The sequence below is a fragment of the Notothenia rossii genome (assembly GCF_949606895.1).
Source record: "Notothenia rossii genome assembly, chromosome: 9".
Lineage (NCBI taxonomy): Eukaryota > Metazoa > Chordata > Actinopteri > Perciformes > Nototheniidae > Notothenia > Notothenia rossii.
The window spans coordinates 12,370,815-12,397,873 of record NC_136907.1 but is presented as its reverse complement, the minus strand read 5'-3'; the positions used below and the strand labels follow the sequence as shown (position 1 = coordinate 12,397,873).

General features: G+C 39.6%; 1 protein-coding gene across 3 annotated transcripts in view; it reads right to left on the bottom strand.

Annotated features, from left to right (window-relative positions):
- Positions 1-2,880: 2,880 nt before the first annotated feature.
- Positions 2,881-27,059, bottom strand: part of LOC307020307 (replication protein A 70 kDa DNA-binding subunit-like) — a 42,102-nt gene continuing 17,923 nt past the window's right edge. For all 3 annotated transcript variants that reach the window (XM_079651550.1, XM_079651551.1, XM_079651552.1), the window contains exons 11-17: positions 26,131-26,267; positions 25,436-25,584; positions 23,511-23,640; positions 16,979-17,155; positions 16,734-16,841; positions 16,375-16,461; positions 2,881-3,701 (exon numbers count right to left, since the gene is read on the bottom strand). In XM_079651550.1, coding sequence (XP_079507676.1) covers positions 3,600-3,701; positions 16,375-16,461; positions 16,734-16,841; positions 16,979-17,155; positions 23,511-23,640; positions 25,436-25,584; positions 26,131-26,267 — 890 coding nt within the window. In that variant the 3' untranslated portion in view covers positions 2,881-3,599. The remainder of the gene's footprint in view (positions 3,702-16,374; positions 16,462-16,733; positions 16,842-16,978; positions 17,156-23,510; positions 23,641-25,435; positions 25,585-26,130; positions 26,268-27,059) is intronic.

Here is a 27,059-nt window from a genome sequence, read left to right as displayed (position 1 = left end):
ACACTTATTTAAAATGAAACTTCTTTGCCTTAGTTACGCCAGTTCCGTAATTCTGTTTAACTTAATCATGAACTTTTCCTAAACCAAACCAAGTAGTTTTGTTACATAAACAGGTTCTGCATTGCACAGGCGCACAAAGCATTGTGTTGCTGGACATCACGTCAATTGAATTCACAAGTTATTCAGAATATACTGGGATAGACCAAGAATGTGAACATTATGTCATTACTTCACCATTAAAGATATGCTCCATCGTGTAGCTCCACTCGTGTTCCAGCTTTATAAACTGGCAGTTGGAAATCTTCCCATCTGCGTGGTGTTATCATGCACAAGTACAGGCACATGGCGTGCACAGTGCATGCTGGCCTTGGTGTTGGCTTTGCCTCTGGCTCTCCAAGTGGAGCAGAAAAAAACATACACAAACGCCCTCAAGCCAATGTGCTTGTGGTGCAGAGAGAGGGCAATGGGGGAGGTTTATTTAACTGGTGGTGGGTAGCAGAGGAACTAAGACGAGAGACGATGACAGGAGTAGGAAATCGATGAGCTGCTCAGAGAGAAATGAGGATGATGCTGGTGGACACAGTGCGTGAAAAAAACAACAGATACTGTAGGTGGACAGGGAAAGACAGATGAAGAGAATAATGGAAGCAGGATTGAGTTATTGATGTAAAGAGTGGAAGGAGGTAAGAAGGGAGGGCTGCACAAAAGAACCGCTTCCTACAAGAGAGGAAAGTTTAGAGCGAGAAACCTCCGGCCACCTGCCATGCATGAAAGCTCCTGCAGAACACCTGCGCTGCCTCCAGAGCGCTTTCTAACTGCCATCATTTACATTTAACTTAGAAAAAAGAGCTTATAAATACCCTTAAGAGAGTGAAGTGTCCTTGATAACACTTTGAATGTCAGTCAACTGTCTATCATATTCTGTAAGACGATGTTTGCACACCTTCACAGAGCTTTGGGGAACACGTGGTGACTTTTTCTGACAGGGAATTCATTCTTATTTGAAGTAATGCAAATCAAAGCATAATATGTAGATAGTTTACGAGGTGCTGTGTACACTTGTTGAGTTTAGTTATTTTTCACGAAATGAAACCCGAGCCCTGAAGCCATTTTATGTTCACATATTTGTTTGAATATCCAAATAAAATATGAACGTTTATGTCGTTGCCATATGTTGACAATAACTAAACGAAGGCGTCGTGTGAGTGCATGCAGTACATCAAAGGCTCCAATACTGGAGAATGGTGGTCCATGCTAAATCACCCACACACACACACACACACACACACACACACACACACACACACACACACACACACACACACACACACACACACACACACACACACACACACACACACACACACACACACACACACACACACACACACACACACACACACACACACACACACACACACACACACACACACACACACACACACACACACACACACACACACAATTTGGGGCTATACTGAACTACAGCGTTTTAAGATAAGACTGCAGCCTTACAGACTGTGATCAGGGCTACGACCTCCGTGAGAACTGCAGCTCATTTCCATTCAGCGTCCTTGTAGCCTTACACTCATTCTGCAGATAGAGACACACTGCATATTCACCACTGAAGGCCCCACGTCCCCAGACAGGAGATATGACAACCTCACCCGCAATTCAGTTCCCTTCTGCTCAGCACGTCACAGTCAGATAAAGTTCTCTGAGGGCAATGCAAAGTATTTTTCTTAATCTCTTCACTGTGTCCTCCTCCGTCCCACAATGCCTTGGGGCTGCAAGCTGATGTCAGTCCATCTTAAGTCTCAATCACCAGCGAGGCTTTAAGTTGGAAATGACTTTCTGATCTTACATTTCCCTTTTGATATTTGCTGAGCAGAAGACACTCGCTGCACCTGCTTATGCCAGAACATTTAAAAGAGAAGTCCGGCAGGGTTTCAGAGTAAAGCAAACCTCAAATGTCATCTGAAATGCTACCCTTTCAAATTGATTGACACCATCTCCGTTTGTTTATCAGTGACCCATTAATCATTCCCTAAATTCAATATATATGTTTCACCTATGGTTTAAAATGCAGTTTGTTTATCACTCAGATAACCACACACTTTCAGATCAGCCTTTACAACAAATATCTCGGATTCAGAATTTGTCTGCAGAAAAGAAACCAAAACATTTATATTTAATCCCCCGCCCCGCCCCCTTTTAAAACCCTGGGCCTTGTTTAGGAATCACTGTGAGAGGCCACTGTGTTGGATTCTTTAAAACTGGTTGGGTGTTCCTTAAAAAAAAAATCATGATTAGAAGAAAACATTTAGGTAAAGGTCAAGCTGGGTAGGAAGGATCAGTATGCGTGTGTGTGTGTGTGTGTGTGTGTTTGTTTAATCTCCCAAAGCTCCCCCACACACAGTTGGGTAGGAGATGGTTATGATGGTGCATACACCAGTGCCCTTCAGCCACACCTGAGGAGAGGAAGCACCAAAAAGAAAAAAACATTATTTTGATATTCAATATATCGTTACATTTAATTCAAACTGAGTTCTAGTTCAATGTGAAACAAATATGTTTGCTGCATCCGATGGAAGTCACATTCCTGATTGATGAGACCTACAATTATTTATCATATCAAATCTTCTAGTACTTCCTAGCAATATATAACATAAATCGTAATGATAAAATTAATTAAAATACTGTTTAAACCAATTTAAAACACGACCTGGATCAAGTAAAGCGGCAGGAAATTGAAGGAATATTAATTGAAAAATAAATAAATTAATGTTGATTTTGCCAAAAATCTATCCCTTAGGAAATTAGCTTTCGAGCTAATGTTGTACAGCTCGCTGCAGCTCTGTGTTCTGTAGTAATGTCTGGTTGAAAACAGCATTCTTTTTTATTTTTACACAGAAATTCAAAAGATAAAACATGAGGGTAAGGGAGATTTAAGGAAATCAAAACCTTTTTCTAACAAGTGATGAGAGATTATTTTTGACATAATTGATCACTTTTTCTTTGACATATCTTGGATGTGCAGAACCACTCAAAATTCTTTTCTTAAACTTCTAAGGATAATTTTAACAATAATTACACGCTGTAAGTTGAAACAAATGCCAACACCCACACACTTTTGCCATGGTTTAAAACGGAACAATGAAAATCAAATAAAATCTCACTCAACGCACACTGAGCCACAGATTGGAAACCAAAGAGATGAATCATTGGTATAAAACAGAGAAAACTCTTCAAACTTACCATGTTTGATACTCATGAAACATGATACAAATGTAAGCAGGTCTAGAACACAGTTATGCATAATCAGAAAGTCAAAGCTCTTTGTTAAAATATTATTAAATAAAGAAAAGGTAAAAGTCATCCCCATGCCATTTGCAGTGTTTCACAAATGGCTCGCTGAGAGAAGTGAGCAACTAAATATCAGTCTTTTGTTTGGCTGCCATTTAACGCGATGAATCACCGGCCCTCTGCTGTCTCAGATAGGCTGTTATCTGGCTGGAGGGAAGCGGCGGACACCAATCAGAGACCAGTGGAAGAAGAGTTTAATCACCGGGCAGCTTTTCGGATGACTGGGACCGGGTTCAGCTGGACAATCTGCGGATGTTGCTGAGGAGTCTCCGGCTGAACTCCCTGTGGTCCACCGGCTGCACCTCCATCACCGTCACCTTCACTCTGCTCTCATCCTGAGGAGGGGAGGAAACATTTCAGACATCTAGAGACTCTGAGATCAGAAACATTCAAGAAATAAACATCAGAGTGGACATTTTTGAACGACAGCTAAAGACACATCTTTTTAGATTAGCTTTTTATTAGCAAGCCCCCAATGTTATTTTAGTCTTTATGATTTACCTGCCTTTATATTGTTTTATTTATTTTATAGGTCTTAATCTTTTTATTTATGTTGTACCTATATGTTCACTTTGTTTTATGGGGTTTTATATTGTTGCATCGACTCAGTTATCTTATCTGTCAGAGAGAAACCATTATTTATTTTATTTTATTATCATACATTTTACCTCCTTGTATCTATTAATCTGATAACATTTTATATTTTGCTGCATGTACCTTTTAAAGTTCTTAACAAATAATCTGAGGGGAATTTCTTGTTGTTTGATTTGAACTTGTGATGTGTCATTTTGTAAAGCACTTTGAGCTGCATTTGTGGTTTGAAAAGTGCTATATAAATAAAGTTTAATTAATATTATTATTATTATAGCATAATGTATTTCATGAAAACAACATATCTCTTTAAGTAAGTGAGTTTAAATTATAAACAAATCCAAGCCTACATCTGTGTTTCAAGAGTGCTTCACACCCAACAGTCCAGCTCTAGTATCTATGGATCATACTGTGCATAGTCTCTGTTTATACGACAGTACTTTTTTAAATAGTCATGGTTATAGGAAAATGCATGTGTGTGGGAAGTAGTGAGAATATAACTGGATAGATTAGACTACGTTGTGTCTCATTATCCAGTTGTGAATGGATGTTGTTGAACATGGCCCACATTTACTTCATTTCTAATGTTTTATTCACAAATGAAAAAGTGAATTGATGGAAATAATTGATATACAAGTTAACTTGGGGGTTAAGTTTATCTTTAAGTCATTAGCAACAAGGCTAGCAGCTTCTGGTAGCGTACCGAATGGTTTATATGCTGTTGGCTGGTCATTGGTGCAAACTGAAATAACCATCCCAACTTATTAACACTGTCCGACCTTTATATGTATTTCATTATTTAACTAGAGTGAAACATGTTGGTCTGACTCCACTGGCAGGCAATAATTGCCTTTTTTGTATATAGAAAGCATGTACTGTAAGTATATACAGTATGAGCATTTCTTGAGTTTTATTTTACAGTGACACATTTTTCGATTGACGCTGTAATGGTCACAATTTCTGCGCACATGGAAAACTCACAAGCGTGTTAGTGTTAATAAAACCATCGGCAAGCATTAGTCATGACGTTAGCTCAGGGATAAATGCATATTCAACAATGTTTATACATTTATATGGATTGCTTTGTTCTTCTTATTTATATGTTTGAGAATATGATGAGATTAAATGGAAGTGTTGTCTTACTTGCTTTCAAGCTTTTTTAGATTTGCAGAATAAACAAAAATGACATGACGAAATCTGTGTGATAGAGGGTTCATTTTCAACCTCTAAAAGTCAGCAAAAGCAGGATATTAAGTATTTGTATCTATATTTAAAAGACAAATTGTTAAATGTACAGTATGTTCTTATTGAATTATTACAGATATTTTATAACTCAGCGTCAGTCAGTCTCAACAATGTGTAGCAACATCGACTATCAGCAGATATATTCCTTATCAAATAATGAAGTGGTTTGTCAGGACCTAATGTCCAAATTAAAACATCTATACAAATGATTACTTCTGACTGACAGTTCATTCTTCGATTAGCAATTCAGGCAGCATAACCAGCACCAATGATTTTATATTATATCATTATCTCATACGTGGTTCAACACCTCTATGAGTTTTCAATTTACATCTGAGTACGGCAGGAAAATTAAACTATACGGCGGCCGTAGAGACAAAGCTACTACTTGACAAAAGGTGACAACTTATTTAAGAATAATGGTCTTTCTAAGACGCGGAACTGTGAAAAAGAAGGCTCGTTAATTAAATGTGTGTGAAGCTATTCCAATCACATCTGGAGAAAACAATTACTCAGTGGCCACGCATTCAACCCCTATTCTCGACTCTATTTCAGCAGGGGGGTGAGGTGCTGTGTTTCCTTGAGAATGAAAAAGGCAGACATGAAGACCCACACCTTCACACACATGCATCTAATAACAGCCACACACACCTCTTTATTCCCCTTGATGAGAATGAATAAGATACTTTACTGAACAGTCACATGCTCAAATAAGCTAAGCAGCTGAACATGTTACGTGTTCATCATCAGACATTTTTATTGTCTCTGAGAGTATGTGGTCATTGCTGATGTTGACTCAAATGTCTAGCCCTGCTGGATTTCAGCCTTAAAGGTCACCTATTGTGCAAAATCCACTTTTTCATGTTTTTTTAAACATAAACATGCGTCCCCTCTGTTTAAAGAGATTCTGAAAGTCTCAGTAACAAAGAGCCCCTCTCTTTTTGTCCTGATCCATTTCTATAAAAACTTGTCTGAGAATGAGCTGATCAGATTTTGGCCACTTTATGATGTCATAACGATTTTTTGGCTTATGTAACCGTTAGCCAATCACCAACCAAGGTACCCCCCCCCCCCCCCCGCTTATCACCTGAATCTCCTACTAGAGCACCATTGTGTTCTTTTTAACCAAATCTCTCTCAGAGGGGCATGAGGAGGGGCTCCTTATTTTCATCTTAGTAGAATCAGAATCAGCACTTTTGAAACAGGGCTGAAACAGAGGGGATTATGGGATGCTACAATGATCTGTTTGGTATTTAGAGCCAAACACTTCAGAGACATATATCTGAGACCTATAATATATTGATGAAAAACAGTATAATAAGGGACCTTTAAATCGCAGCTATTAGCAGATGCTGAACCTGTACAGTATAATGAATCTAATAATCCAATAAAAAGAAACCCTGTTATTCTCAAAGCAACCTAACTATGCAAACAAGCACACAACGTCTCGGCACTCTTTTACTTTATGCACGCATTTTAATTAGGCTATATGCAGACATTTGGCGCAGAGTTTCTATCCAAAAGAATAGCAATTGCAAAAACAGTATAATTAAGAAAGCAGCAAATAGACAAACAGCTACAGTAAAAATACAAGTGTCTTCGGAGAGCTGGAGGAAGAGTAAAGGCCCTGACACACCTACCCGATTTTGGGAGTCAGAGGCCGTCAGAGGCAGTCGGGTATTCGCGGATCCCTACTCAGGTCGGTGTGTCCCGCACCGTCGTTGCTTTACGGCACATTTTGGCCAAAGAAAGTCAGCCAAAGAAATCACTCTGATTGGCTGTTGCCTCTTTTGAACACACTACCGCTGCCTGCTGGTAAGGACAGTTATTGCCCCTCGTCGACTGAAGTCTTTGCGGTGTGTTTGTAGGCGGGCGGCGTAGCCGACGCAGGCGACGTAGCCGACGTAAAAGTCGGGACGCCTTCGGTACGCGTTCTTTGGTCTCAGGTTGGTGTGTAGCGGCCTTTAGACCGCTCAAACGCCTTTTTTTTGGGAAGCAGTGACAGGTTGCATTGACAGCTGTTAAGACCCCATAAGACCTCTAGCTCCAAATGACTCATACAAGCTTAATTGCTATTACGCTTAGACATTCCGGATGCAAAAACACTGTATGGTCGTCTACCAATATATATCAATACATTCTGTGAATCGCACCTTAAGACATGGCAGCAAACCAATTATGTGTAGACGAGTCCCTTATAACCTATTTTAAAGCTTCATCATTTCCTGTTATCTTATGAAACTCAGAATGTGTTCACCTTCAGCCATTAAAGAATCTTCTGTACAAGGACAGGGAAAATATCTGAAAGTGATGTTGAAAGGATGCCAAGAGCGTGTTCTGTGGAGGATGTAAAGTGTGTGGAGTGGTTGTGGCTCTCAGTGGCCTGTCTGTTAACAGGAAATAACAGGTCCCCTCTGACACTAATTTATTCATATAGACTAAATCAATTCATTCACATTAGACAGACGGATGCACTCCTACACAATCCGACATATGCACACACACGTTTGAGGTCCTCCTGCAAACAAGAGGCTAACACACACACACGTTACCTCTTGTTTCTACATACATTAATAATAAAGTATAGAATCACAGATTTGAGATGAACAACCATCCAGCCTCGGAAATACTTGAACGCTCACGAGACTCAATATATCGCACCAAGTAATTTGTTTGTAATCAGATACACTTTCCCATATTCTAAGCGCATCAAATGCAAATTTGATTTTGAAAATGCACTCATCTGTGCTAAGTAAATTCAATCCTAGGGGCCAAATCTAATTTTCACCATCATCTGAAGTCCATTAATGCCACTATAAGATGAGATGGGCTCCTACTGCACTGAAATCTGACGCACAAGGGGCCGATCGACTGCTCTCTCCTACCTCTCAGGGGCTCCGCTCTAATGAAACCTGTCAGACAGTTTAGAGGGAATTATTTCAATATTCGGTTAAGATTAGTACATTTGATCACTTTAAGGTTCAAACAGATGTTGCCTCCACAGGAGAAATTCAGCAGCTGTCCCCTGCTGAAACGGAAACCAACAAACGTGGTAAATGTGACATTTTTCTTCTTCTGGCAGACGTATTTGTAATCGTTGCTCAATGCTGTAGAGAGCGGACTGTGTGGTGGCAAACAATCACTTGAAGGCTCTTCCTAAATTACTTTGTAGTACGTCCTCTTTGGAATTTAAATAAATAGTTGTCTTTCCAACCTCCAACCTCCTGGACCCGTAGGGACTCCAGTATGGATAAAGGGCCAGTATGCCCTAATAGAAGCATGTGTTGGACGGTTGGAAAGCATCTGAAACCCCCCCTCCCATCACAGCTGTCTGACACCCTGGGGTGGCTCCTTGCCATCATTTCTGGTACTTTCTAAACCAGCAATATGACAATCATAACCGTTTCCTGCAGAGTTGTACAGGTGTGCAAAGATGAGAAAAGGATGTAAGGAAAATTCAGCAGTCGGCTGAACTATAAACAGTTTTGCCTTTCCATTACAGAAAGACAGATAGAACATTACACTACATGTCATTTGTTAGACGCTTTTATCCAAAGCGACTTACACACATTCAGTACTGTGGGCAATCCCCACAGGAGCAATTTGGGGTGAGGTGTCTTGCCCAGGGACACAATGACATGCTGAATGCAGTAGGGTTTGAACTTGATACCCCCTGATTTGAAGTCCTGCACTCTATCCACTGAGCCACAGCCGCCCCGGAATATATTTTCATTATTGTTTATTACATTTATGACACTGTTGTGCATTTCAAATATTTTAAAATACATATTCAGACATATTTGAACAGCGCATAAATCATGTATAAACAATTTATATACCTTTATAATGTTGACTATTTGTTTCATACCTGTTACGTCCCGGCTTGTGGAAAGTAACATATAACCAGTTGGAAATTGGTAAATCTCTAAACTATTAGTGGTCAATAAAGGCTTATCTCTTGAATCAGGAAAATAGCAAAGGAGAAAAAAAACATGTATACGAAAAGTTGAGTAATTTAACTTTAATAAATCTGTTGGAAAGTGTAGCAGTCTTACACCTCCAAATGAAGTCTGAAAACCAAGAGAAAAACAAAAGACTGGAGTCACAGGATCTGTTACATTCAGCTAAAGGCCTGTGCTGCTTAATATGTATACTCGATGGCAGAGAAAACGACAAGATTTGAGTGAATTGTTCTCGTTAAATGGTAGTTCATCATCCTTGCTCTGCCCCTAAATAATTTGAAACGTAGTTTACTGTCTATGCAAGAAAAGAACAACATTAAAAATATGATCTTGAGCACACTTATTTTTCTCCGTCTGTGTCCTGGTTATGATTACAAAGTTGTATAACCTTATTAATCTTGTTAGGCTCTGACATTTCACAACATTCTTCTATTTTTAAGAAAGCAAAGAGGTAGCCTCAAAGGTATATGCTAAGGGTTAGGAACTATAGCAGAGGTAAAAAGAAGAAAAAGTGAATCTAATTTTAATTCAGTCCCCATCTTTTTGAAAAGCTATGAAACAAGGCACGAAGAAAAGAGCTCTGAATATATCTTAATAAGCTGTGTGGAGAAAGTGTCCTGCTCACACCTCATTATCCGTACTTGCTGTTATAATCAGCTACACTGTTCCTGTTAGACGTCAGATCGGTTTTTGCCACATTTTTACAACATCACAAAAGTATGACTATAATTAAAAAGGTGATGAAAACTAATAGATGTAACAGGATGTGTTGATCCTGGTCTTTACATCAAATACTAAAAATGTCTGACACTGCTCTGATGTTTCTTTTAAATATCTCAAACTGCTGTACATTTGGTTTATAACCGCCTAAAGCATTTTTCTTGATCACTTCATCTGAAAACACAGACATGGATCTCATGCTAGACTTTTATTTGTTGATTTTTCTTCTGCTTTTAACACAATTCAACCTCATATTTTAATCGGCAGACTTTTAGAACAATTTGAAATAAGCAATAATCTTATGGACTGGATTCTTGATTTTTTTAACCAATAGCACACAAAGAGTGAGGGTGAATGGGACCTTATCTGATCAAGTCAGCTCCTCCACTGGCTCCCCACAAGGACGTGTCATTTTGCCACTATCATTTATACTTTACACTAATATGTGTCAAAGTAGGTGGGAAAATAGGACTATTTTAAAGTATGCAGATGACTCTGTAATTGTTAGTAGGCTCCAGGACAATGAGACCAACCACGGGCCTGTCATTGACACCTTTGTCAGGTGGTGTGAGGAGTCCTATCTACAACTGAACATAAGCAAAACCAAGGACATGATCATTGCTTTTAGAAGACATTCCCACATACATGAAGTCTTAACAATCTAGAATCAGAAAGTAGAATTTGTGCAATCATACAAATATCCAAACTGTGAAGCTGTGTGCAAAAGGGGGCACCAGTGTTTGTACTGTCTTAGGAAACTGTCCTATTTTAGCATTGACAAAACCATGGTGATCATGTTTTATCGAGTCAATTCTGTCTTTTTCACTAATGTCATGGTTTGGTAACCTGACTTTAAAGAGCAGAAACTCTCCGAGTCAGATCGTAAAGTGGTCCAGCTGACTGATTGGTGAGCCACAGCTAAACCTGGAGACCCCTGTACCTCAGGCAGTTACAGCGGTTATCCAGCTCCATATTAGACGATGACTCCCACCCTCTGCACTCAGAATTCAAGCTTTTTCCTTCGGGCCGGAGGTCAGTGTTCCCAAAGAGTAGAACGAAGCGGTATAAAAACAGTTTTATCCCATTAGCTATTGCACAAATTAACACATCATAGGAGTGTCACACAGATGCCTATTTTTATTTATTTATTTAATTGTGAATTTTGAATGGCCATGTTTGTACTCGTGTTTTCCTTCTTAAAATGTTTTTGAAATATTTTGAGATTTGGTTGAGCAGGGTATACTTGTACTTTTTACTAGTCCTTTTTTTAGAGATGTGTCTGTTGTTTGTTTTTAGTGTCAGGATGGATCCCTTGTCTTTTTCACTGCAAACAAAATCTACCTACGGGTACAAATAAATAACCAGAACCTGAACCTGATGCAGTGCAAACACAGACTTTAATGGCAAGTGCTTGTTGTGCCTTGTATTCAATTAATGTATGGGTTTGCCATGTTTTTTACTGATTTGGGTTAGGTTTATTTATTTATGTGTAAAGGTTGTCATATTAATTTCAAACACATTTGAACTAGCATTCTTACTTTAATTGCAAAAACCTGCATCCAATTATTTATATTAATTGCTGCGCTATGCTCTATTGCACGTTTTATTGTTTATTTCATTGATTTATTGCGTTTGTTTTTGTAGGTTTGGTTACTCACCTTGTATGATGTAAGGCCAGAAAAATTTGAAATCAAATACAATTTGACAAAGGCTCAATCACATGTTGGCTTATTTGAATCTCCTGTAATTACGGCTTTTTTTCTGCTAGTTTTTCTCAATTGACATGACTGTCAGTCCGTCCATCATGCACTTTAGGGTCAGATTGCCCTGGAATCTGACGTAGACAGTATCAATGGTTCTCAGTGGATGATTGGTGCTTGTATCTCATGACTCTTCCTGTTATGCAGCTCCACTAATTGCAAAACTGTGATAACATAACAAATAATCAGTATGTTGTTTGTTTTAAACAATACTTCTGCATTGTGGGATGCAATAATTAGCAGCCTTCAACATCTGCTCGTGGGGTTTAAGGCTTTTTCTTGTAAAATTGTATGGAGCAGTGCTATGTAACATTTACTGTAAACAGACAAGAAAACTTAGAAGATTACTATCCCAAGAATTTGTGTAACCCCCCCCAGCTAGCGGGGAACGTTCTCACAACTTTGGCTAACATTACGTACAGGTCCTAATAATGTTTTAAAGAAACGTTTTAATCTGATGTTCAAATAACCTTTTTAGGACGTTTATAATTTAAAATAATGTTCCTATAAGGTTTAAGGTTAACTAAGACATAATGTTCTAACTGCAGGATGTTTGAGGATGTTATTAAGGCCTGAGATGACAGAAAGTGATTAATAAAATGTTCCTTTAATGTGATATGTTAACAAAGGTGGAACGTTTTGCCTGCAACATTCTGAGGATGTGTTTTGTGTGGTTGGGTAACACATTAAAGATGTTCTTTATAAAACGTTCCCTCAATGTTACATGATAACAAGCAAAGAACATTCTCCAAGAAACATTCTGAAAATGTTTTCAGGATGTTATTGAGGCCTGAGATGACTTAAAGTGTTTTATAAAATGTTCCTTTCATGTGATATGTTAACAAAGGTGGAACGTTTTTCCTCCAACATTCTAAGGACGTGTTTTGGACGTTGTTGGGTAACACATTAAAGATGTTCTTTATAAAACGTTGCCTCAATGTTACATGATAACAAATGAAGAACATTCTCCAAGAAACATTCTGAACATGTTTTAGCTCTATGAAACCTGATGTACTTATATGATTCTGTTTTCTTCAAGTCTGTATCTTGTTGGTCGAACGCACTTATTGTAAGTCGCTTTGGATAAATGCAATGTAATGTAATAAAACGTTCCTGTTATGGCAAATATTAACATGGTCATGATCAACATCAGATTTATTTCTAAAGCGCTTTAAAAAACAAACTTGTTGCATTTGTTTGAAAAGGATGTTTTAAAAAATCTGATGTCACCATATTTTCCTTTTGAAAAAAACAAACAAGCACGTAATTCATGATAAGCTGTAAGCAGATATTGCATATTCACGGTGGCATGTGTGAGTTCCCAGCTAGACATTTTTGGTTCCCAGAATGTTCTTCTGAAAGGTAGGATAACGTTCTTTAAAAACATTCTTGAAATGTTTGGTGATAACCTTCCTAAGATCTTTTTAATAACCTTCTTAAGATGTTTTTGATAACATTGTTAGAACATTATGCCCTACTGTTCCTAAAACGTTTTCAGCGGGACGTTTTATTTTGGTTCCCAGAATGTTCTTCTGAAAGGTAGGATAACGTTCTCTAAAAACATTCTTAACATTTTTGGTGATAACTTTCTTAAGATGTATGAGCGCATTGAGACAATGAATAGGACGTATAAAAACGAATTTGCATGCCAATATTCACTCACATGCACTTATAATCACACTAAGGTATGTAGGCCCAGAGTATTCATAATATCACGTGTGTAAGATATCAGAAAATAATCACACTTTTTTCTGACTATAAAGGTTGTGTCTCGTATGTAGGTTCTAACTGTTAGATAAGCTATCTGGCCGTGTGTGGTTTGTGAGGGCTGCGTATCAACAGTGTCCGCTGTTTATGCATATTGGATAAAAATCGTTATCGCACCCTTTAGATTTGAGACCGACAGACATATAGAAGAACGGACCGACTGTCACTGCCCGTCCCTGAAACCCCTGTTAGTGTTTGTATGGCTGCGGTCGGATAATCCAAAAATCAGCTCCTAACGTCTAACTCTATCGTCTATTCCTTGACCTCTGAGTGAAACGTCACGGGGTTAAGGGATAGTGGATAGGAGAATTCAAAAGGACTTAGGAGAAGAGACTGCGGTACTTTAGAGAATCCGAATGCACTTTCACTATCCTACGTATTTATGAAGCGCCAGCGGACGTCATAAATGTGCTGTGGGGAAACTATGGAAACTACAGTTTTCTATACAGCGGACTACAACATGGATGTAGAATAAGAACGAGGGACTACTGTGAACTCATCTAGAGACTCTGCACCGTGCTCTGATGCTGTTGTTTTATGCCTTATGAACATGGACAACAGAGAGACATATTCTTCATGACCAAAGTTGGAATTGAAATAAAAAAGGAAAGTGAAACTTACGCTCGTCACCCTCTCCCTCCGGTCCACATTAATACAAATGATCCCAATAAGTATGATTGTATGAAAAGATCTTAAAATCAATACAAATGTATTTATTATAAACGTTAGTCCTTAACATCTATCCCTGTGTATATCACCATTCAAACATCTTTTAAAAGTTGAACAAACCCCATACAGCTCAGTAAAGACTGTGAAATGTTGACTTTATTTGATCATATCAGTAAAAACTAACGTTCATATTTCTCTTTTTGATTATAATACTGATGAACGTTCAAAACAAAGCACTTTGGCAACTTACCACATACGTTTTAAAATGCTTAATAATCACCATAACTTTCATGATATCATTTCTCTGTCATAATCGGTTGTTTCCGTCAAAGGCCGACTGTTGTGTGACGGTAAATGCTGCGGCTGCAAGGCATTGTGGGGCAGCATTTTCTCCTTTCGGTGAGGGAGGTCCAGTGGTTCCTAAGCTAAAGAAGGTTATAAAGGACGTTTAAAACCTCCTTTCCTATCATCTAGAGAATTCGAACGGCACTTATCATGGCTGCCACTGAGGGACTTCCGGGTCATTTCACTTCGTTAGGAAGGTTCCTAAGCTAAATGGACTATTCGACTTCAGCCCCAGTGTTTGTTTTTACTGTGTGTGTGTGTCTCTCTCTCTCTCTCTCTCTCTCTCTCTCTCCCCCCCCCCCTGCTGGTCTGCTCTACACGGCTGGGAGCAATCTCTAATCAACCACACCTGCAACCTGCTCATCAGTCACTATGAAAGCCTGCAGCCTGCATTCATTCCCTGCCGGATTGTTGCCGTGAACGGTTTGATGCGTTATCAAAAACATCTTAAGAAGGTTATCACCAAACATTTTAAGAATGTTTTTAGAGAACGTTATCCTACCTTTCAGAATAACATTCTGGGAAGTAAAATAAAACATCCAGCTGGAAACATTTTAGGAATAGTAGGGCATAATGTTCGAACAATGTTATCAAAAACATCTTAAGAAGGTTATCACCAAACATTTTAAGAATGTTTTTAGAGAACGTTATCCTACCGTTCAGAAGAACATTCTGGGAACCAAAAGAAAACTTCCGGCTGAAAACATTCCTCGAACAGTGAATGTTAACATTCTCAAAATGTTTTTAGAACCAAACATTTCTAACTGGGCCTGACGCTCTGCTCATGAACTTTGCATAGCATTCCTCGTAGGATTTCTTGAGGTCAGGACGGTTCAGAGCTCATCCAACATCTCAATCATTTCACTCAGACTCTTGGTATGCGCCCCTGGTAGCAAATTAGCCTCTGAATAATTGAGCTAATTAGGCTTAGACAGACAATAGCTAAATGTTAATTAGTGCCTAATTAAGAGAAATGAATCCACAGCTGTATTTGTTTTCTGTTATCCATAGTGCACTTGCAACATAACAACTCCCTTGTCAGTGTGATACTAATTGAAATGATTCTAGATTCATGTTGTGTGACTGACAGCGCGTTGTGATTATATTGCGCATCTTGTTTTTCGGCTTTGCATGCTTGGTACCGCGGTAAGCCGAAGATAATAACCAAAGACAATCTGGTTAAAACAAGTTCACGGATTGAATGCAACCCATTAATTAAAAAACAACACACCTCGATGTATCATACTTTAGCACCGGGGGAAGCTTCACATAAATCGGTGAAGACTCACTTTGGAATATTTATGGGGATATGTTATCAAGCGAGCTCCTTCTCCTCCTCCTATGGTATTCACTACCAACTAAAACTCTTTCCACCACTGCCTGTAACGAGATCATCTTAAAGGTTGCTGCAGATCAGTTTAATCGTTCTGCCAATCAAAATACTGCCTTTTCATGTTTTTATCAACATTCACTCACCAAAAAACATGTTTCCTGCCAAAACAGAATCTTGTGGGATTGAAAAATATTAAATGCTGCCATTTGTAATAAAAAAGTACTTACATTTTCATAACTTAACTGTTGTCATATGAAAGAAACTGCTTTAACAAACAGACTCACACAGCTTAGGTTTATATGCTGTAGCTGTTCCAACTTCCTGGTTTGATTGTGAAATTAAATCGACCCTAAATGAGACCATTTACAGTTTTTACAACAATGCGCCTTGTTTGCAATCCTGGTTATTTTAAAAGCCTATTTTTCCAGATCCATTATTAGTGTACCGCTGGTGCATTTCTTCAGAACAGCGGTAAGACGGACGTGAAATTTTTCTTACAGCTTGCAGGACAATGAGTGGAACCGTATGTCATTACATTCTGCTTTCTTATTCCTGGGAAACTAAATTGCCTCGCATTGTATCATATTCTTTTGTGCTCCTGTTTATAGCTACTTACGTTATACGTCTCCAGCTTGATTCGGTTTCTGAAGATGTGGGTTGTAAAGTTGACTTTCTGAAAGACTTCATCGAATGCATTCTCGTCCTCAGGAGCACGCAGACAAAAGAAAGACAAGGTAAATACAAAAGCATTGGCAACGGAAGCAGTCTGTTACAGTTAGACCTCCTGAAAAAATGTGTTAAAGTAATTTTCTTGTCAGATGGGAACAAACTAGTGAGAGGAGTGTGTTGTAGCATAGCGTGCGTGTGTGTGAGAGTGTGTGTGTATGTGTATGTGTATGTGTGTGTGTGTGTGTGTGTGTGTGTGTGTGTGTGTGTGTGTGTGTGTGTGTGTGTGTGTGTGTGTGTGTCTCTCACTGTGTCTCTGAGCTGTCCCAGTGTTTCTGCACTGTGACCTAACAGAGCCTCAGCTGTCTCCTGGAAGCATGTCACCCACTGGTTATCCCCGAAGTCTGCTAAGTTGGCCTGAGTGTCAGACAGAGAGGATGAAGGGGCGAGAGATTATTCATGTGTGTGAATATGTGTTATTGGAGAAGTCCCTCAAAGTCAACGGCACTGCATGTGTGATAAACAAGTATTAATGATGTACACTTTGAGCTTACATTAAGTATGAGTTGGTATTTGAAGTTGGGGAACTCTCGGCTACACTTCTCGCAGCGGTACATTCCGTTCTGTTGGTCGATCACCTTCTTGTTGCAGTCTTCAGTGGGACAGGCCTGGTACAGACAGTTCTCCTTACGAGTGTACAGGACCGTTGCCAGGCAGCTGAAGTAGTCAGCCTGGGATGAGAGAACAAAAGCGGGAGAAGAGGACATCTTATTATGGGGACAGAGCTTTGAGATGAATGAAAACTCCTGCAATTTGAACGTCTAAAAGGCTGTTATTCATTTTCAGGTGCTACCCCCTACATAATGTGCAAGAAAAAATCTAACCTGCAATTCAAATGCCACACGGAAAAATCTAAGCAGATAAACACTCATTTAATTATAGAAATGCATGTGCTGCAAAACCCTGTTGCTCCTGCATGGAGAATATGAATGTGGATGTCTGGTCAAACGTCATAACACCTTTACACAATGTTTGAGGTGAACTGCATTAAATGTTTAATTTCGGCAACCAAGCCAGATCCCAGCGCAGTCAACATGTCGATGTATCCTTGGGCAAGATACTTAACCCTGAGTTCCTGTTGTGTGAATGTTAGTTCCTATAGCAAGGAGCAGTGATCTGTATGAATGGGTGAATTACTTGAAGTATGTAAAGTGAAGGGTTGTAAAGACTGGATTTAACGTTATATAAATACAGTTCATTTACCATTTAACATTTAACAGGGACATTTCTCCAACTGGAGCTTTGAGAAAATACTCTGTCCTTTCAGGTTTAAAATGAATGGGTCTGAACAAGACACATCATCAGTGTTTGTTATGCAGGGGGATACATCTTGGTAAAGGAACAAGGTGCCATGTGGCTCAGGCTGTAAGAACACAATGAGTAATCACCAGTACAAGGAACAAAATCACAAAACAGTGGTCGGGTACGATGAGCTATTTTAGAACATGCAACACTTTTAACACCTTTCTGTTCTGGCTCAACAGGAAGCTGTCCTGAAAAATGCATTTCTAAAGGGCGAAGAAACATCTGTAATAAATGTTGTGTTAGGGCTGCTCAATTCATCGTATTTGAATCGCAATTACGATTTTGGCTTGCAACGATTATGAAAACAACATAATCGAAATAAAACGATTATTTTTTATTTTTTTTTTAATTGTTTTTTCAGTTGAATTATACTTAAAGTTCAGGGTAATCAACTGTTAAAAACATACTGTTCACATTAATGGATAATCGTTTTTAATAATCGTGATATCAATTATTGACCCAAATAATCAAGATTATGATTTTTGCCCTAATCGAGCAGCCCTACGTTGTGTTGTCAATCATAGTAAGGCAACGGAGTAACAACTGGCCATGTGGCTTTAATGACCATCAAGTAGTGTTGGGCGAGGTACTCTGAATAAGATAATTCTACCATCAGTACAGAAAGAGTGCAGGAAATTAATTGCCCACATGTGCACCATGTCTGCGTTCAAATATTGATCTTATCATGGCTGCCATTACATTTGGTATTCTTAAATCATAACTTTGCAACGTACATGTTAAACCAAAGCCCATCAAGGTCTATGAAATAAACAAAAGGAGTAAAAAAGCTCATTCTAGAGCAGACAGGAAATCCTTCAAGGGTTTTAATTAATTTTAATGTGAATAAATAAGCTGCTTAGGGTGTAAAGAGAAACGTTAAATAAAATGAGAGTAAACTTCGATCAAACTTGGCTTCATCAGTAAAACTGTTGCCAGCGAGTCAGTCCAGCTGGTTGAAGCGCGCTGTTTACACATCTCTATTTGAATTCCAAACAATCTTGGAACGGTTTGAAAAGAAAGCAGGGAGTGTTTGAGAGGTTTTTGCATAATGGATGCAAGATGAGACGATTCTCTCTCTCCCTGTCTAATACATAAATTGAGCTAAAGTACACACACACACACACACACACACACACACACACACACACACACACACACACACACACACACACACACACACACACACACACACACACACACACACACACACACACACACACACACACACACACACACACACACACACACACACACACACACACACACACACACACACACACACACACACACACACACACACACACACACACACACACACACACACACACACACACACACACACACACACACACACAGGGCTATATGCCAACACCCTAAACTTCTTTCAGTTGTGAATTTCAATTGAAGTGCACACAGTCAAACAGAATCACATTTCAATCCAGCGAGTCGCAGTAATTTAAACAGATATTAGCACCTAAAGTGGCAGAACTCACACTGTGTAAAATCAACAGCAAAATGCTAATTCTGGGGGAGAAGATGCTATTCTCTCATCCTGTGGAGAGGAACAGCATTCGATTTCCATAAATATAAATATAAAATAATGCATACAGCAGCTGAACCATGTCTCATTGGGAAGACGCACACTCGTGTACACGCCTGCATTCAAACAGTAACGGTATCTTCTACCAGGAGAGCGGGCCTTGAACAAGATGTTGGAATTAAAGCCAGGATTTAAAATGCATTCTCAACAACAACTACAAGCAAGAGCTGGGCCAGACTCATTACTAATGTTGGCCTAAATGAGTCCATCAAAGACTCTCTCTAGGACGCTGGCCAACTTTACACACTGACTGAGCAACGCCGCTTTCTTTAAACAACACACACATTCTGTACAAAATTCACAGGGAGCATTTGATATGAAAAGTCCATAGTGTTCTCTGCATCCCCTGTGAGACGTTTGATGTTGTCCCCTCGACCTCTGCAGATACTTCTGTCAGACTCGGAGCTATCTGACACTGTGTTCCCGCTAGCCATCATTGACTCACATCCTAATAATCGGTCCATCTACCAGAACCCATGCCACACAGCAAGGACCCCTCAGAAACACTTACTAAGAAGGTTTTTTTAATTAGGAGAATGTCTCCCTTAAGCAACAGCCCTCTCCCCATCATCACTGCTCTCCCATGCTTCCGCCCGCCCCGCATGCCTGCCTCATCACATTTTGCAGACATGGGCAGATTGAAGCGCTAGAAGGCTGAAGAGGTGGCGAGGCGGTGGGGGGGGAAGGTGGCAGGAGGGTGGACGCGGCACGCGGCAGGAAGAACACAACGCCTTGTGCTGGGGCTTGTTGAAGGCTCGGGATGCTGCTAAAGAAAATATGAGGATAACAGGTCGGGAGAATCTGGACCATAGTGCTTCCATCATAGTGACTACACCCCTCCGAATAAATCCCTCTGCAATTGTCCTCCTCTCTGCTGTTGTTCTTCTGTTCTTTTTTTGTCACCTTCTGTATTCTAGCGTGTATATCGAAGCCTTGGGGCAAAATATTAACCTTTAGAACACCGAGAAGAAACTAGAGGAGCAGCACGACTAACGATGCACACAAAAAACTATCAGAGACAAAAATATCTGTGCAGACTCACCTGGAGATTCACACACACTCACACACCTCTAACATTCTGTAAATAGTTTTCATTCTCATCACAGCAAATCCCTATGTCACCTTCTGGCACTTAAATGCAATTAAAATGTGTATGTGAAAGGGCAACCAAGTGAAAATCTGCTTCACATAATTGACGTGGCTGTACATGCCAACTTTAATGCTTGTCCGGAAACCCCAACATTAATTAGAAGTGACACACACACACACACACACACACACACACACACACACACACACACACACACACACACACACACACACACACACACACACACACACACACACACACACACACACACACACACACACACACACACACACACACACACACACACACACACACACACACACACACACACACACACACACACACACACACACACACACACACACACACACACACACACACACACACAGGTGGAATGTCCTTCAAAGTATAAGCTAATCATTTGGCTTCCATTGTTATTACCGAAGCTGCAGCCTCAGAGTTTGATTGACACCCTCCTTAAAGCCGTTCAATTACAGAAACGGTTGGAGGGCAGAGAGAGAAAAATAAGAGAAGACTAAATGAAGGTAAAACTAAATGAAGGTAAGACCCAAAGAGAAAGAGATGAGCGAAATCAGAGTTTGAATTATTAACACATTCTCAGCTCTCAACCATTTCCCACACAACTGCCACTTAGCTAACTGTTCCTATCCTTCTCTAAATACCCCTCGTCACTTCTCTCTTTTAGTCTTCACACTGTTTTAACTTTTTGTTTTTGTTCTCCGTGGCCTTGTTTCCTTACATCGTGCTACACAGGTTTGTGAGTCACATGAATTTTAAGTGTCTAGATTTCCTTCCCGGCTCTCACTCTCCCACATTCTCCGTCCGCACCACTTCCCTTCTGGTAATGTTATGCCCTATAGGCTTCCTCAAACTCCAACATATAATTAGACATTTTCATTAGAAACGACATTGATCTTGAAGCTACCCCTAAGTGGCTTCTAATTAAACGTGAGGGATGAGGGAGACTAGCCGGAGATAAACCTAATTTATTAGATAGAAGGTTTATGAGTGGCACGTAGCATTACATTGCCTTTACTTTTAGTGGCAGCCTCGCATAATTCTGTACAATGACATTTCTTAAAATGGCACAAGGTTTCATTTATCACATGCCCCTCCGGCATATGGCGGTTCAACCCCGTACTGCTAATATGTGAGCATCACTATCTCCCTCCCACTGCTAAAACAGGAGAACCATGACTCTAATCCGTCAAGTGGTAAAAAGACACGGCCTCCAACTGCTCTATTTACAATGAAAGAAGACTGGCTGTGGATTTGAGTTTGGCTAAATGCTTACATTCAAAAGGAGACTGACTAAAATCCTGACTATTCACAGAAAATCTTCTTTTTAAAGTGGACCTATCATGCTATATTTGAATAATATAGTGTAGGACCATATCTATATAAGGCATATTTATACTTTTTATTTTTCAAAATACCAAACAGATCATGCATTTTAGCCATTCCTGATTTCGCTCAATTTAACACTGTCTTTGCATGGGCTGATTCTGTGAGAACAGCACCATCTACAGGCCTGGCATATGTACTACAGCGTCTCCAGCGCTTTCGAACGGCAATGTCCGTGGCTGTCTCCTCCTGATTGGTGGAGTTGGGCCAATAGCTGTAGCGCCACTTCTGTGACGTCATAGAAGTGTTCAAATCTGGATCAGTCTGTATCAGATCCGTTGCAGCCCCTTTTTAAGAGATTTGGGTATGGAGGAAAATAGAGAGGGTCGTGTTTTCTGACACTTAGTGAGTTCCCTGGAACACCGGGGACACATATTCATGTATAAAGTGCATTTTGCATGATAGGTCACCTTTAAATAAGAGGCCATCAGTGTAATCTCCATATGGATAAACAATCACTATTCATCTGTTATATCCTTTGACACGGCGATATTATTTACCATATGATCTTTCCTAAAAGCCTCAAGTTGAACTCAGTCGTAGACACTGTATATGTAGCTTAAGAAAGCACAAGCCACAGTTACAGCAAGCGAGTGAAATGTGTCAACAAAATGCAAGACTCAAACTCTTGTTGTTTTTAATCCCTCAACATTTGGTTTTGATCCTGTCTGACTGCAAAACAGTAAAGCTGTAACTCTTTGATTTTCAAGGACTGACACCAAAACCCTGTGTTTACTGAGCTCGTCTTACATCAAACTCTGTTCTACTGTAGCTGCGCTGATCCAACGTCAGTTCTAAGGGTTTCTTTCATTTTGTCTTTAAACAGTAGCCAGCAGGCCAAGTGGGAGAATCTTTCTTTTTTTTAATAAACATATTAGTTGCTTCCAGCTAAACCCAGAGATCCAACTAAAACTGCAGCGCAAATACCAAGATTTAGTTTTTGCTGTTACTTTTCTACCAATTTAACTAAAGACCCCATATTCTGAGAATAAAAGTTTGAGTGCTTAAACTAATCTAAAACCCAAATAAAAACAAGGTAAACTGTTGGAGTCACGGTTGTTTCCGAGTTTCCATTACGGGTCTTCCTTTCTGATCCTATAATGTGGACTGCACTGAATCATGCAGGTCATACATCAATCTCAAACCAAAGCCAAATAAACATAAATACTGTGAATGCCAAAACATTCCGTAAAAAGAAGACAAAAAACATTCATTTACAATATCAGAGGATCAACAATCTTCAGATCCATATAAATATAACTAATTAGCGACAGCCCCATTTCCTTTTGATAGTAGTTATCAATCAGAATATAGCATAATATCAAAAGGGAAGGAAAATAAAAAATGTAACCCAAATCGGTTTTATAGTTTCTTTCAAGGTTCAATTTATCCAAATGACCCAAAAAAAAATGCGTAATATAGTATTTAATTGTAAGTATTCATTTGATATGGCCGGGTTTTATATTTTTCTGCCTCTGGTGTAATGTGGCTGAACTTATCCTTTGAAGTCACTTTTTCTTTCTCTGTTGAAGGTCAGCAGGTTTAATATGTCTTTAGATGGGTGGCATGCTATGTTGTTGTGTAAGGCTATAAGTATGCACTGCACCTTCTCTCCATGACCCAGGTGTTCATTCTTAACTTCGCTCAGCATTTTCCAGTTGGTCTTTGCTCCGCTGCCCGCTGACCTGGTCTCTGTGAGGGATCGGCCGCCCAGCGCATAGCCTCCCTGGTCATACCTATTGTGTGGACATAAAAAAACACACATGTGCAAATAAATGTATGCTCAATTGCCCTGCACAACAAAAACAAACATGCATGCATTATTTAGAGCGTAAGGATGATTTCTTGAGTGAAATGAAACAAAAACAGAGCGTGCTCAAGTAACACCTTCAATATTAGTCATCTGTAAACATGTAGAAGTGTATCATATGGCAAAGAAGAGGATGTGAAAGCAAATGTGTGTGTTACACATACTGTACATGTAGGTGTGTTATATAAACAGACTTTCCTGTGAAGGAGATACTGCACTGTGTATTCTATTATCTAAAGAAACTGCCTACAGTCATGCCCGAATAACTCCCTTAATCCTGAAACTGATTTACAGCGTCAGTATCCTGCAATCTATGTCATCTGACACATGGCTGTCTATCATGGACAAAGGCATTATTCTTCATTTGAGTCCCTAAACCCCGTTTCTTTAATGAGGCAGAAAGAAAAATAATGCTCGTCTCTCTTTCTTTCTACTCCATCTATAAATGTATCTACCTTTTTAATATTCCCTTTAAAATCCTATTACATCAGGGTGATTCCTGCTCTGTATTCTAGTGGAGCAGAACAATCTAATCAAGGCATCATCCAAATTCATCAGTTTCCTTCAATTATGCAAGCAAGCCTGGTCAAAACAATCTCTCAAAGCAACACGCTGCCGCAGGAACAGGAGTCAGGAGAAAGGACTTTTTGGGGGTGTTTTTATAGCCCTTTGAATATAAAGATGTATTGACCAAAGACTAATAGAACTCAGGTTGAAGCTCCAGCAATGGAACATTCCCTCTCTCTCCAACACACACACTGAATTACTGCTATAAATAATGCAACACACACTTACACACAAATGGCTTTTGTTCAAGCAGTTAGCTTACTTTTCAAACCAGTCACTGACAACTGAAAGAATGAACATAATAGTGCCCACAGGAACCAACCAACCTAAACTTTTATTTATAGCATGCAGGCGCTGCGAGTCCTTGACGCAGTTCCATCCAAGAATAGCTTTAAGTGTAACACACAAGCCGGCACATGCACACTAGGCATTGAAATGTACATACACGCAACAGGAAAAGAAAAAAGGAGAATAAATGCATTTATATTTCAGCGGTGGCCAGGCTTGGGAACAGCCTTAATGAGTGAATGAGTCATCCTTTCAAATCCCTGCACAGGAACTTGGGAAAAACTGACATATATATTTGTTGGGATATAAAGAGGAATTTCAACCAGATGAAGACAAAGTTATATATTTAAAAACATCCTCCTCTCTGTAGCCATAACACATCCATACAACCAATGTGTTCCTTTTTGCAATGAAATCTCACTTTTCTGCCTTTTGTTTCCTGTTCCTCTCTCAATTTCATGTTGTGGTCTCAGTGGCCCACTTTGGTTGTTTGATAAACTGATCAAGAATTATCGTGATCAGTTGTTGGTTGTGAAAGCGGAGACTGGATGTCACTAACTGGCAACTTAGTCGGAGAAAACTATATTCTATTTGTCAGTGGTTAGGGCTCAGAAGAGGACTTTCCTGCGATATGGTTATGCACATGCAAACATCCCAGTCACTGCTGTAACTCTATATTGTGCAGCCCTAGTGTTTACTTTTTAATATATCTCACATACAGTACATAAACATTTGGTGTCCTTTGTCTACATGTAACCTGTCTTGTGTGGTGCTTGTGGTTGGATGTCCGTGGACAATTGTGTTTGTGTTTATGATTATGTTGGTGAGTGAGTGTTGGTGAGTGAGTGAACAGCAGTGTGACTCACCAGGCCCGCAGACTAAAAGCCTCGGGTAAGTCTGGGTTGACCATGACTGTTGAACTGTACAAAGCCGAGACAGATCTGCCCCCAAAATCAGACAGCCGAGCGCCTTTGACGGCCACCACAGGGTTTACAGAGCCGTCAAACTTCTCCGCCTGCAGAAAGAACAAACTGTGTCAGACAGTAATTGAGGGGAGAAAGATTTAGAACAAGAGACGACTAAATAAGTTGTTTTTTTTGTTTCTTGTATGTACAGTCTGTTCCTGCAGCCTGCAGAGGGCACAAAGTAATATGTGGTATAGTTTGCTTTTATAATTGGACAACCTACAAATCATTTGAAAGTCATTTTTGGATTTTGGCAAAGAGGAGGGATTAGCTCTTGCAGATTGAGAAGAGCTTAGAGAAGAATAGTGCCATTTCATGCACATTCGAGAGTTATTTAGCCTTCAGCTCAAATCAGGGCCTCTGGTTCAAAACACTCCTGAAGGTCAGGAGAACCATTTGACCGATCCAAATTTTACAGCCCAGAAAGCCCACCCGCCTCGGTTCGCCAGAGCACACACAGATAACGTGCATAGATGGATGGGCACCTTCATAAAACACACGATTAATTACAGCCTGCTAAACAAGTTTTTATGATAAACCTCTAAATCCATCCCTGAATGCAGACAGAGAGCAAGGAAAGAGATTATAGTTATTACCTCCTCTCCCCACAGTGTGAGTGTCACTACATTGCCAGTCGTGTCTATTAGCTGGAGGGCCCTCTTGGAGACTTCTCTGCTGGTCTTTGTGGTGATACGGGATACATCGTCGGCACTCTTGCACACTCCAATTACATCTATAGGCAGAGAGAGTCATTGTATATCTCCATCTATAGATACCTCCAGGTAGACAACAATCCAAAGAGGTAAGAAAGCAATTGTCTGTTATGTGAAAAGAGCCTTTTGAAATGCCTCCACATGGTGTAAAGTGTGAAAATACCCCCTGGATGCACTACATTATATCAAGAGGTATCACATCATGAGCACTAAAGAGCCAACACAGCAGAGAGTAGACACCCCTCTGATGTTGCCAGTTGTAGCAGACTGACATAAATGTCATAACATGCTGGCTAACACTCAGGACCACAACAAACATGCTCATTCATGTTTCCTGTCATGCTCAGATTACTGCTGAGCGCTGAGAAGGTGAAGAGCAGAGCCTAAAAAGGGCTCGAATTAAGAATTAAACCCAAAGTCAAATTAATTCAAGACGCTCTTGGAGAACAAACGGAGAGTTGAAAGGTTACTGAGAACAAAGCAAATAAAAAGACTGAATCAATTTCGGAGAAGTATTATGAATTATTATGAAGGAACACATTTTAATCATATAACCAAAGGTTAAATAGACTGTGCGTACAAACTGACATCCTATGATTGAATCTTTAGTCTGGAATTGACACGAAAAAAACGTCTTCGATATTTTCAATCGTATGAAAAGAAAAGCAGCCAAAACAACGAAGCTATTAGCGGCAAAGGTTCGTCATTTGACATGATGTAAAACCTAATGGTCAAAAAGGTGCAGTCTTTCTTGTAAACAAACAAAGTTACTCTCTAAAATGCTCTGTGTATGTCATTGACCTGACAATATG